Below are 12,523 nucleotides of genomic sequence, written 5' to 3'. Positions count from 1 at the left end.
CCCTGACCCAAAAGTAGGCTTAACTAATAAATCAAAGAACATGAATAGCACTCCTGAGTTGAGCCCAAGCATATCAGGATTTAGATTCTTTTAATCTTAAGATCAACTACTGATATTGACTTGGAAAGATATGTATAACGGTAAGTTTGTAATATCTTAACTTATTTGCAATATCGGTCCAGTCCAATGTATACTCCATACATTCGAAACTAGTATACTTTACTAATGTCCTGGAAAGAACATAACACTTACTCCAAGTGTAAGTACACATCATCGCTGATTATCACATTAGTGTAAATCCAATAACACTGATGAAACAGGGACCAAAACTTTTGATTCATATGATCACAATCACATTCCACTGTGTTGACGATACTGTAATTGTGAATAAACATATGATCTGGATTTAACTGATTTTGTGTGTATGAATGTAATAAACATATTAAACATATTAAACCATTAGCATGTAAAATTCATGCAAACATCAATCACTTCAAATTTCTTATATTGATAACTAATCAGATTGTAAAGAGTTTTATTTAGGGCATAAAACCCAACAGGAATTACATTGGAAAGTTCATCAAATCGAATCCGAAAAATTTCATAGGCATATGGCGTGATTATCTTCGAGTGCGGGTTACAATTGACATCAATAAACCATTGAAGCGACATATGAAATTGATTAAACAAGATGGAACTTGGATTTGGACTACATTTAAATATGAACATGTTCCAACATTCTATTTTATATGTGGATTTATTGGTCATTCAGATAAGTTTTTCCCTCGGCAGTTCGATCCACACTTTGATCAGGATATTAAACCTTATGGGGAGTGGATGAAAGCTATCACTAAGAAGAAGAACTATCTCATTAGGGCTCAATGGCTACGTTCAAGTCGTGAGGAAGATGATGGCTCGGCTGTTGGCAGTGGAAGGCACCGGAGTAAGGCTGAGGCGATGGAATTAAATCCTCCTACAATGATGCGATTTGATAGAGGGAATTTAGGAGCAAATAAGGGAGTGAATCAAGTCACCAATTCTGGAGAGAATCAAGGGAAGGCTATCATAGACCATAATGGAAATAATGATAATGACGAATTGCAAGTGGAAAGTCAAAATGATGATTCTGTGCTTATTTTAGATAATAAAAGGAGACGTACTGATAAGGAAATAATGAAGAAGTCTGTTGATTTGGGAGATAGCAATATGGGCCTTATGGAGAATTCTGATGCTACTTCAAAAAATGATTTGCAGGTGGGCCTTGGTGTTCAGGCCCACCAATCATAATGAGTATATTGTCTTGGAATTGCCATGGGCTATTCAATTCATTAAGGATTTAGTTATCCAAAAGCATCCCAAAGTTGTGTTTCTTTGTGAAACTTTGTCTAAAGCTGAGGTATTGGAAAAGATTCGTGTGGCATTGGATTTTGAGGGTGTGTTTTCTGTTGATGCTAGGGGAAAAAGTGGTGGTGTAGCTATGCTTTGGTGTGAGAGCAATGATGTTAAGTTACTTGTTTAAGGGGTGAATTTTATTGATGTTTCAATTTCTGGGAATGATGGGAAACAATGGCATCTCACTGGCCTCTATGGAGAGCCAAACCGAATTCTCTGGAAAAATACTTGGGATCAAATTCGAGTTCTTAAGAACAAGAGTTCTCTGCCATGGTGTGTTGTTGGAGACCTCAATAATGTCACTTCTCAATTGTAACGCCCCAGTATTTTGCCTTATTTTACAAAAATACTATTTTCATGCATAATTTGAAAAGATAAAAAAATAATTTAAATACAACAGTGGATTTTAAAAAAAATCAAAATGCAACAGAGAAGGATCCTTCATTTGTAAAACAAGATACAGTAAGTAAATAATTTTAAATAATGCATTTCCACTGTGTTAGATTTATCAACTGCTTAAAATAAAACTAAGGCACCACCGGCGTTCTAGATCGTTTGTCCGCCCGTAGCCGCTCACAGTATACGTACCAGAACTGACCCTGCTCACTATACATACTTCCCTGTCTAATACCTGTAGGGGAAAAGTAAGGGGGGTGAGCTAAAAGCTCAGTAAGGAAATGCTTATCAAACAATACCATATAATATCACACATACCATTAATGTATTTATTAAGTTTTAGCAATATCATACATGCTCTTTTATAACTATAACCAAATAACTGTACATATGGAAACCTTTATCATACAAGTCTATACTATTTGTTCACACCGTACACATATACAGAGATCATAACTCCAATATCATACTCATAACATAATCATATCAATACTATAAATAATAATGTCATTATCACAACATTGGCATATCATAGCCATTACTTACATAACCCGGGCCTAGCCTGACCCTACAATATCCTGGGCCTAATCTGCCCATATAATAACATGGGCCTATGCAGCCCTACCATTGTTATAGGATAGGGTATCTCTATATTCAACAGTAACATCACTGCATCATACCCACCATAACAATCTCATACACGACTTAGTAAAATGCAGGGTAGGGTATCTCTACATTCAACGGCCTTATCCCGTATCATACCCCACCATGGTCCCCCACTTTACCTGAGACGTTAGCATACAACATACAACATATAACATGCAACATACAAATACATCATACAACACACAACCTGGAACATACAAATACAACATACAACATATACAAGTCATACAACCATAATCTATGTATCAATTCACAAAGTCATATTGTGTCCATACCACACATTCTCAGTACCATATACATATTCATAAAAACAAATCATAAGTCATATTTCAATACATAAAGAATTTAAATTTATCCAGATAAACACATACAAAACTATCTAATTTCCTTACCTCAAATCCCGCTGCTTAAGAGTTGTTATCTCGTCACTACTACCTATAATAAGACATGGGTCAAGGCCCTAATATTAAAATTCGTACTCTTACAGTACAGCAGAAAAATTACTATTTTTGACCAGCAACTACACTAATTCAGTAAAAGTTGTCTTCATAAAAATTATAGGAAATTCCATTATCTTTCCAACGATATAAAGATCATTAAAAATGGATTAAAACTGAGAGAGTTATGATTGTTTTACTGAAACTATTTCTGAGAAGGAATATGGAGTAACGAATTATACGACTTAGCAAAAATACAAACTTTTTGTATTGAAAGGTTCAGAAATAGAAGATAACATCTTCATGAAAGTTTTAGGAAATTAAATTCCCTTTCCAATGATACCAAAATCTCTGAAATTGGAATTATATTCAAAGAGATATTACAATTTTACTAAAACAGTTTTGGAAGAACAAGATTCAAGAAACGAATTACATGATATAGAAGGAAACTAACTTTTTGACATAGTATAACTCCGAATTCACGAAATGTTTCTTCATAAAACTTATGGAAAATTGAATAAGCTTTGAAACCATATATAGATCATTAAAAATGGACAAGAATTGAGAGAGTTATGGTATTTTAAGTGAAAGTACTTTTTCTGGGAATATGAAAAAAAACGATTTACAACAATATCAGAAAGATGATAATTTTCGACATAGAATATCACCGAACTGGTGAATAATTTCTTGATAAAAATTTTAGATCATCGAATAAGCTTTCTAACGATATAAAAATCGCTGGAAACGGATCAATATTGAGAGAGATACGACTATTTTACTAAGACAATAATTTTCAGAAAAAAATAAAAACGAGATTTCATAGTTTAACCTAAAAGTTCACAACAATAAGTGGAAGAACTCTCTTACCTCTTGATGACTCTTCTTAATCAGTGCTAGATCTTGAAATCTCAAATTATTAGAATGGTGATGATGATCTCAATGTTATGTTGATGAAAATCATGAGTGTTGTTTGGCGAAGAGAATGAAACAAGAAGGAAAATTATAAATCTTTGATAGGTAGCGAGATGGATAACTTGTAGGATATAGGATTTTATGAGTGTCCTCTCTAAGAATTGTATTCAAATTTGCCGAAAGAAAGAGATTGAGATTGAGTTTTATTTTTCTTAGGGTTAGAGACTCTGCATATTACGTATCAAGAATGTGATAGATTTAGGTTTTATAATCTAATTAAATCTATAAAAGAAAATAATAAAATAACCCCTATAATCTGATGCTAATTTAACTCTAAATAGAATAATTAAATAAAAATCTTGTTTGTTAGATATAAGTTTTAAATTTAAATTTTAAAACTTAGGGTTTCTATACTAAACTTAACAGGTCGTCACTTTGTAACCTAATTTTGACCCCAATAAAGTTAAAATTACGATAAATCTATTTCTACATAATTGATAGATCTTTGAATTATCTTTCCAACGCAACTGAAATCACCTCAATCTGAGCTCTAGAACTCCAGATATGATCGTTTTAGTAAAACAGTTTTTAATCCTGCGAATTTATCCAAACCTACGAATTTTTAACATTAATTAATTAAACTCACTAAATATATTATAAAACCCTAATGGACCTTCATATTGGGCTTTAATTAAACGATTACTTACTCTGTAAAAATACCATAATATTTTACTTTCGTAGTTAATACAACTTTAACTCTCTCTAGAAAATTGGTACAACTACTCTAAGCAATAATATCAACTCACTAACAACACAAAGAAACAAGATAATTATCCTCGCTCAATTAATATCCAAAAAAAAAAAATTAAATACTATTTTAATCTGGATATTACATTCTACCCTCCTTAAAAGAAATTTCGTCCTCGAAATTTAACTTACCAACACTCGGGGTGTTGAGTCGTCATGTCTTTCACCACTTACTGCATTACCTCATTATCTACCATATATATGGACCCAATAAACATGCATTTAACCTATGTCTTATCGGTCAATCCATAACACATAAAATATACACAACTTAATTAAGTATTATTATTTCTCTATACATTACTTAAATACCAAAATGTACTCCATCATAATAACTTACATATACATGCTTTAAATACTAAGTTTTGCAATCACATGCTCGTAATATATGAAAAGTTTTTCTTTCTCTTATGATCATCCTTACATGCCATTAAGAGTGAAATTATTTATTCTTCTATGAGCATCCTTACATGCCATTTAAAGTAACACTAATTATTCTCTAAATGAACATCCTTACATGTCACTTGAGAACACATTATACAATACAAAATTACAAACACAAAGAGTAGGGTAGAAGACCTTATGCAAACTTGTCTTTAATCATTCCCATTCTTTAGTTGAATGTTATTACCTATAAAAATCTTACTTCTCTACTTGATTTTCTACTATAAGGCTACAATGTCATTCTTTCAATTTCATAGGTGTTACCCACTCATCGATAGACACTTGTTCCATGACACTTGGAAATAAACATTTAAGCTCTTTAAAAGGTCTTCTATATATAAATATTTAATGATCCATTTCGACCACCTTTTTGTCTAACATTCACCTCTTGATATCCTTTATCCATGTATTCATTGCACTTGTCACGCCTTCCCATTTTCCTAGGTAACCACTGTCGGTTCCTTTTGTAGTCTCTTTCTTGTATCACTATATTGTATTTTCTTTGCTAATCTCTCCTATGGTGCTTGGTCCTCCATTACCCCCTTCAATCAAGTTGACTTGATTATGAGATTAGCTAGTTTTCTATACTAACTTTTATCTACTTTGGTATTATCTTGCTATAGTGGTGAACTTTGAATCTGTAATGCCGATAGATTCTGATAGTTATGCTCAATGATTGCTTCTTCTAATATACTAGCCATCTAAGGTATCACATAATTTCATACTTATCATAGCATTAATTTTTCCCAGCCATATTCATGCCCTGTATATTGTAGCCTTCTTTAATTCACCAAAAAAATATCTCAACTTCTTAATTGTACTTCTAAAACTTTTAAATCTCTTAAACATACATTCCAATACTGATTATTTACTTAAGACTATACCATATATGTATTAAAACATAGAAAGCGCACTAATAACCCTTTTAAAATAAGTTCAACCCTACCATGGCTTATCGTAGCCTAACTATTTATTATATGTTGACTTTTAACAATAAGTCAACCATACCAATCTCACAATGTATCGATCAGCCAAGTTATCAGGGTAAGAATACTATATATATAATTTGTAAACTATGCCGAACAGACCTTACTCTGTCCATCACTATTATACCTCCTATACCCCTACTTGTATTTGATTTATTACTGGAGACTCACTATTTATAATTCCTTAGTCAGGAATTTTTTATTCTTACTTCCCATACTACCTTTAAGCACAAGTCAATAATTCGTTCAAGCGTCTCATTTTACATCCAAACGCCACCAAATTATCAATACCTATCTTGGTTTTTTTTCTTCTTCTAACTTTTGCACTTTCAATTGGACAAGACTTAGTAGTGTGCAATAAGTTAGTTATTGTCAGCTTGAGAGAGTCCTTCCAAAGATCTCTATTACTGGCTTTTTAGATTGAGAAAAATATCTAATATTTTTTTTTTTTTTGCTCTTAACAATTTTAGCTTTTGACAAATCCATAGTCATTTTCTTCTCGGGCACTATAGGGCCTAGAAACACCATCTCTTTTCAGCAGGGCTGGACTTTGTGAGTTTTCCTCTTAGTTTCTCATTAGATGACACTCCAACATACTTATACTATTGCCCATAATATAAGTCGTAATTGGATTGTAGTATCCTTTGCTTACGTTGTGCCTTGAATTCCTTTATGTTGCATGAGTGTATTTACTAATCCCAACACTTATCAAAAACTTGTATAGTCCTTGACATGCCATGACATTCTTCAATATATGTTACTTTGGTCCTAATTGTGTCTCACTTTTCTCCCGTCTCTAAGTGAGGCTTTCCTAACATTTTCTCATTGAGCTATACTCCACCCCATTGTTGTTGTATCAGCGAGTATTTGGAATCTAGGGATGTCACCCTTGAATGCTAATTCCTCCTCTTTCTCAAGTTTTTGAATTTGCGATCTACTCTCTATAGTTGTTTGTTGTACACCCGCCACAAAGCTGCATCCACAATCTCTTAGTTGTGTAGTTGTGATCAATTCCGAGTAGTCACCCTCTTAGTTGTCTCTCATTCATGTTGTACCCAAATTGTTAGCCGTGTCTGGACTTTTTTTTTGTCTTTCTCCTTTGAAAATGTCTCTGTCGAAACCATACACATTTTTCTCTATTATCTCCTCCACCAAGTAGATGACCTTGAGTTTAAAGTTTACAACTTTCCTTCGGTAATCTAATATTTGTTGATGCTCTGCTTATCTCTTAGTGTTTAAGATACCTTCATAAGTTATTACCTCTAGTAATTTTATCATGTCTCTTTCTAACTTCTCATTTTGGATTCTATTCAGCACACTACACTCCTTTCTATATGATGGCATCGTCCTCTCCTGACTCATTTCTATAACATACTTATCTCCAATGTCTTTGCATACAGTACTCATACTTCTTACCATCTAACTTAGGAGTGTGTAACTTATAGAATATCCAACAAGATAGCACCTTCTCCTTAAAGATCTATTATTTCATCCTTCTTAATAAGTAGGTTTCGTAAATTATACTGTCCCAGTCTGGTATAACGTCTACTATTCTAAGTCATCCCTACTTCCTATATGTTAGGCTTCCATTCAGGGCTAGGTGTAGAGACCGCTTCTTCAGCCATTCATAGATAGGTGAAAATATATGCGTCGGTACTTAGTTGGCTATTGGTACATTTCATTATGTGCTTCAAGTTCCACTACTAGTGTTGGTGATATTTCGCTAAGCCTGTGAAAACTCTTCGACAAATTGTCTTAGTCATGCTCGTAGTCCTTCCAATACCTCTATTAGATCGTTAGCCTTAACTATTATTGGGTTCTCTGGAACATCAACCATCTGTGGGTCAGCGGAACACACATCCTTAGCCCCCACCTCTATTGGTCGTTCCTTTCACATTAATTCTAACTGATCTTCTAGTTTCATGTGTGAGCTCTTACAAGAAATGTTGATTTAAAAGAAACAAAAGAGTTCAATTATTGGAAGAGAAGATTCTATGTACATATCTAAACTTAATGTTGTCAAGCTTAACTAGTAATATTCTATTTATCAAATAAAGTCTTATGAACTCCTAGTATAATTTATTCTAAATTTTCAAGAAAGGAACACGGTCCTTCCTAGTTCAATTCAAGACAATAAAGAAATATAAACCTATACATCTTCTTCCTAAAAAGTGTAATCAATCATAAGAGATAGAGGGTACTATTGATGTCTCTAAGCACCACCTAAGATGAGGCTCTAATTATATGTATCACATATAAGACTATTAATGGCAATACCAAGAAAATTAAAACTAACTCTTACATAATAGTGAGAGGGATCTTTTCGTCTTACGTATGTATACCGTGAGTATCCTTCGGGCTAACTGACGATCGGCTCGATACCAACCGTAACGCCCCGCATTTTGCCTTATTTTACAAAAATACTATTTTCATGCATAATTTGAAAAGATAAAAAAATAATTTAAATACAACAAAGTGGATTTTAAAAAAATCAAAATGCAACGAGAGAAGGATCCTTCATTTGTAAAACAAGATACAGTAAGTAAATAATTTTAAATAATGCATTTCCACTGTGTTAGATTTATCAACTGCTTAAAATAAAACTAAGGCACCACCGGCGTTCTAGATCGTTTGTCCGCCCGTAGCCGCTCACAAGATACGTACTTAACCGACCCCGCTCACTATACATACTTCCCCGTCTAATACCCGTAGGGGAAAAGTAAGGGGGTGAGCTAAAAGCTCGCAAGGAAATGCTTATCAAACAATACCATATAATATCACACATACCATTAATGTATTTATTAAGTTTTAGCAATATCATACATGCTCTTTTATAACTATAACCAAATAACTGTACATATGGAAACCTTTATCATACAAGTCTATACTATTTGTTCACACCGTACACATATACAGAGATCATAACTCCAATATCATACTCATAACATAATCATATCAATACTATAAATAATAATGTCATTATCACAACATTGGCATATCATAGCCATTACTTACATAACCCGGCCTAGCTCGACCCTACAATATCCCGGGCCTAATCGCCCATATAATAACATGGGCCTATGCAGCCCTACCATTGTTATAGGATAGGGTATCTCTATATTCAACAGTAACATCACTGCATCATACCCACCATAACAATCTCATACACGACTCAGTAAAATGCAGGGTAGGGTATCTCTACATTCAACGGCCTTATCCCGTATCATACCCCACCATGGTCCCCCACTTTACCTGAGACGTTAGCATACAACATACAACATATAACATGCAACATACAAATACATCATACAACACACAACCTGAAACATACAAATACAACATACAACATATACAAGTCATACAACCATAATCTATGTATCAATTCACAAAGTCATATTGTGTCCATACCACACATTCTCAGTACCATATACATATTCATAAAAACAAATCATAAGTCATATTTCAATACATAAAGAATTTAAATTTATCCAGATAAACACATACAAAACTATCTAATTTCCTTACCTCAAATCCCGCTGCTTAAGAGTTGTTATCTCGTCACTACTACCTATAATAAGACATGGGTCAAGGCCCTAATATTAAAATTCGTACTCTTACAGTACAGCAGAAAAATTACTATTTTTGACCAGCAACTACACTAATTCAGTAAAAGTTGTCTTCATAAAAATTATAGGAAATTCCATTATCTTTCCAACGATATAAAGATCATTAAAAATGGATTAAAACTGAGAGAGTTATGATTGTTTTACTGAAACTATTTCTGAGAAGGAATATGGAGTAACGAATTATACGACTTAGCAAAAATACAAACTTTTTGTATTGAAAGGTTCAGAAATAGAAGATAACATCTTCATGAAAGTTTTAGGAAATTAAATTCCCTTTCCAATGATACCAAAATCTCTGAAATTGGAATTATATTCAAAGAGATATTACAATTTTACTAAAACAGTTTTGGAAGAACAAGATTCAAGAAACGAATTACATGATATAGAAGGAAACTAACTTTTCGACATAGTATAACTCCGAATTCACGAAATGTTTCTTCATAAAACTTATGGAAAATTGAATAAGCTTTGAAACCATATATAGATCATTAAAAATGGACAAGAATTGAGAGAGTTATGTTATTTTAAGTGAAAGTACTTTTTCTGGGAATATGAAAAAAAACGATTTACAACAATATCAGAAAGATGATAATTTTCAACATAGAATATCACCGAACTGGTGAATAATTTCTTGATAAAAATTTTAGATCATCGAATAAGCTTTCTAACGATATAAAAATCGCTGGAAACGGATCAATATTGAGAGAGATACGACTATTTTACTAAGACAATAATTTTCAGAAAAAAATAAAAACGAGATTTCATAGTTTAACCTAAAAGTTCACAACAATAAGTGGAAGAACTCTCTTACCTCTTGATGACTCTTCTTAATCAGTGCTAGATCTTGAAATCTCAAATTATTAGAATGGTGATGATGATCTCAATGTTATGTTGATGAAAATCATGAGTGTTGTTTGGCGAAGAGAATGAAACAAGAAGGAAAATTATAAATCTTTGATAGGTAGCGAGATGGATAACTTGTAGGATATAGGATTTTATGAGTGTCCTCTCTAAGAATTGTATTCAGGCTGAAAGAAAGAGATTGAGATTGAGTTTTATTTTTCTTAGGGTTAGAGACTCTGCATATTACGTATCAAGAATGTGATAGATTTAGGTTTTATAATCTAATTAAATCTATAAAAGAAAATAATAAAATAACCCCTATAATCTGATGCTAATTTAACTCTAAATAGAATAATTAAATAAAAATCTTGTTTGTTAGATATAAGTTTTAAATTTAAATTTTAAAACTTAGGGTTTCTATACTAAACTTAACAGGTCGTCACTTTGTAACCTAATTTTGACCCCAATAAATTTAAAATTACGATAAATCTATTTCTACATAATTGATAGATCTTTGAATTATCTTTCCAACGCAACTGAAATCACCTCAATCTGAGCTCTAGAACTCCAGATATGATCGTTTTAGTAAAACAGTTTTTAATCCTGCGAATTTATCCAAACCTACGAATTTTTAACATTAATTAATTAAACTCACTAAATATATTATAAAACCCTAATGGACCTTCATATTGGGCTTTAATTAAACGATTACTTACTCTGTAAAAATACCATAATATTTTACTTTCGTAGTTAATACAACTTTAACTCTCTCTAGAAAATTGGTACAACTACTCTAAGCAATAATATCAACTCACTAACAACACAAAGAAACAAGATAATTATCCTCGCTCAATTAATATCCAAAAAAAAAAAATTAAATACTATTTTAATCTGGATATTACATCAATCGGATAAAAGGGGTGCTAATCCCTATCCCAATTGGCTTATTGAAGGCTTTGGTAACATGTTGGAAGAGTGTAGTTTGTGTGATATGGATTTGTGTGGATATCCCTATATGTGGGGGAAAGGAAGGGGTACTAGTGCTTGGATTGAAGTCCGAATTGATCGAGTGTTAGTCTCTCAGAGTTGGCTTGATTTTTTTCCACTTGCTAAGCTCATTAATTTAGAGGTTTCAACATCACATCATTGCCCGATACAACTGGTTCTTGATGTAGATAAGAGAACTGTGTCTCAAAAGCAGTTTCGGTTCGAAAATCTCTGGCATCGTGAGCCTGCTTGTTTACAGCTTGTAAAGGACACCTGGGAACTTTTTTTGGGCTTTTCTGTTATAGAGAAAATCATTTATTGTGGGGAGAAGTTGCTGGTGTCGGGGAAAGACTACTTAGGGAATTTTAGAGAGCAAATTCAAGCCTGTAAAACTGAGATGCGTAGGTGGAAAGAAGGCAGGGATGCTGTATCTGTTGAATAGAAAAATGCAGAGGCTCAGCTACAAGAAGTGTTGATTCAAAAAGAAATTTTTTGGTGACAAAGATCGAAATAACTATGGCAAAAGGAGGGGGATCAGAATTCTAAGTATTTTCATGCTATGGCCACTTCAAGAAGAAGGAATAATTCAATCCAGAAGCTGAAAAAATGATCAAGGTGTATGGATTGATTGGAATAATAACTTAATTAGCCTTATGGTTGATTATTTCAGCAATCTTTTTACTTCATCCTCCCTGAAGTTTAATGAGGTGACTGATACTATCCCTAGAGTCATTTCTGATGATCGAAATAGTTTGTTGACGGAACCAATTACTGATGTTGAAGTTCGAAGAGCTCTGTTTCAAATGCACCCAGATAAGTCTCCTAGGCCAGATGGTATGACACTTGGATTCTTTCAAAAATGTTGGACAGTGGTGGGTGATGATATTATCTCGCAAGTCAGGATGTTTTTTGATACATATTACTTCTCTCCTATGCTCAATGAAACTAATATTGTTCTCAACCTAAGAAGAAAAAAACATGAGCCCATGATGGATTTGCGTCCTAATTTACTTTATAATGCTCCTTA

The 12,523-nt window shown here is 33.0% G+C and overlaps 1 protein-coding gene across 1 annotated transcript; it reads left to right on the top strand.

The window, feature by feature from the left end:
• Positions 1–11,473: 11,473 nt before the first annotated feature.
• LOC133036290 (uncharacterized) lies at positions 11,474–11,938 on the top strand. Its single transcript, XM_061112840.1, has one exon. The coding sequence runs from the start codon at positions 11,474–11,476 to the stop codon at positions 11,936–11,938; it is 465 nt and encodes a 154-aa protein (XP_060968823.1).
• The last annotated feature ends 585 nt before the right edge of the window (positions 11,939–12,523 follow it).

Source organism: Cannabis sativa, chromosome 3 (genome assembly GCF_029168945.1).
Source record: "Cannabis sativa cultivar Pink pepper isolate KNU-18-1 chromosome 3, ASM2916894v1, whole genome shotgun sequence".
Taxonomy (NCBI): Eukaryota; Viridiplantae; Streptophyta; class Magnoliopsida; order Rosales; family Cannabaceae; genus Cannabis; species Cannabis sativa.
The sequence above is the reverse complement of the archived record's forward strand: the minus strand, read 5'-3'. Positions and strand labels throughout refer to the sequence as shown.

What these genes read in the sequence shown, in the direction of transcription:
- LOC133036290 (XM_061112840.1), top strand. Translation starts at nt 11,474, where the DNA reads ATGTTGGAAGAGTGTAGTTTGTGTGATATGGATTTGTGTGGATATCCC.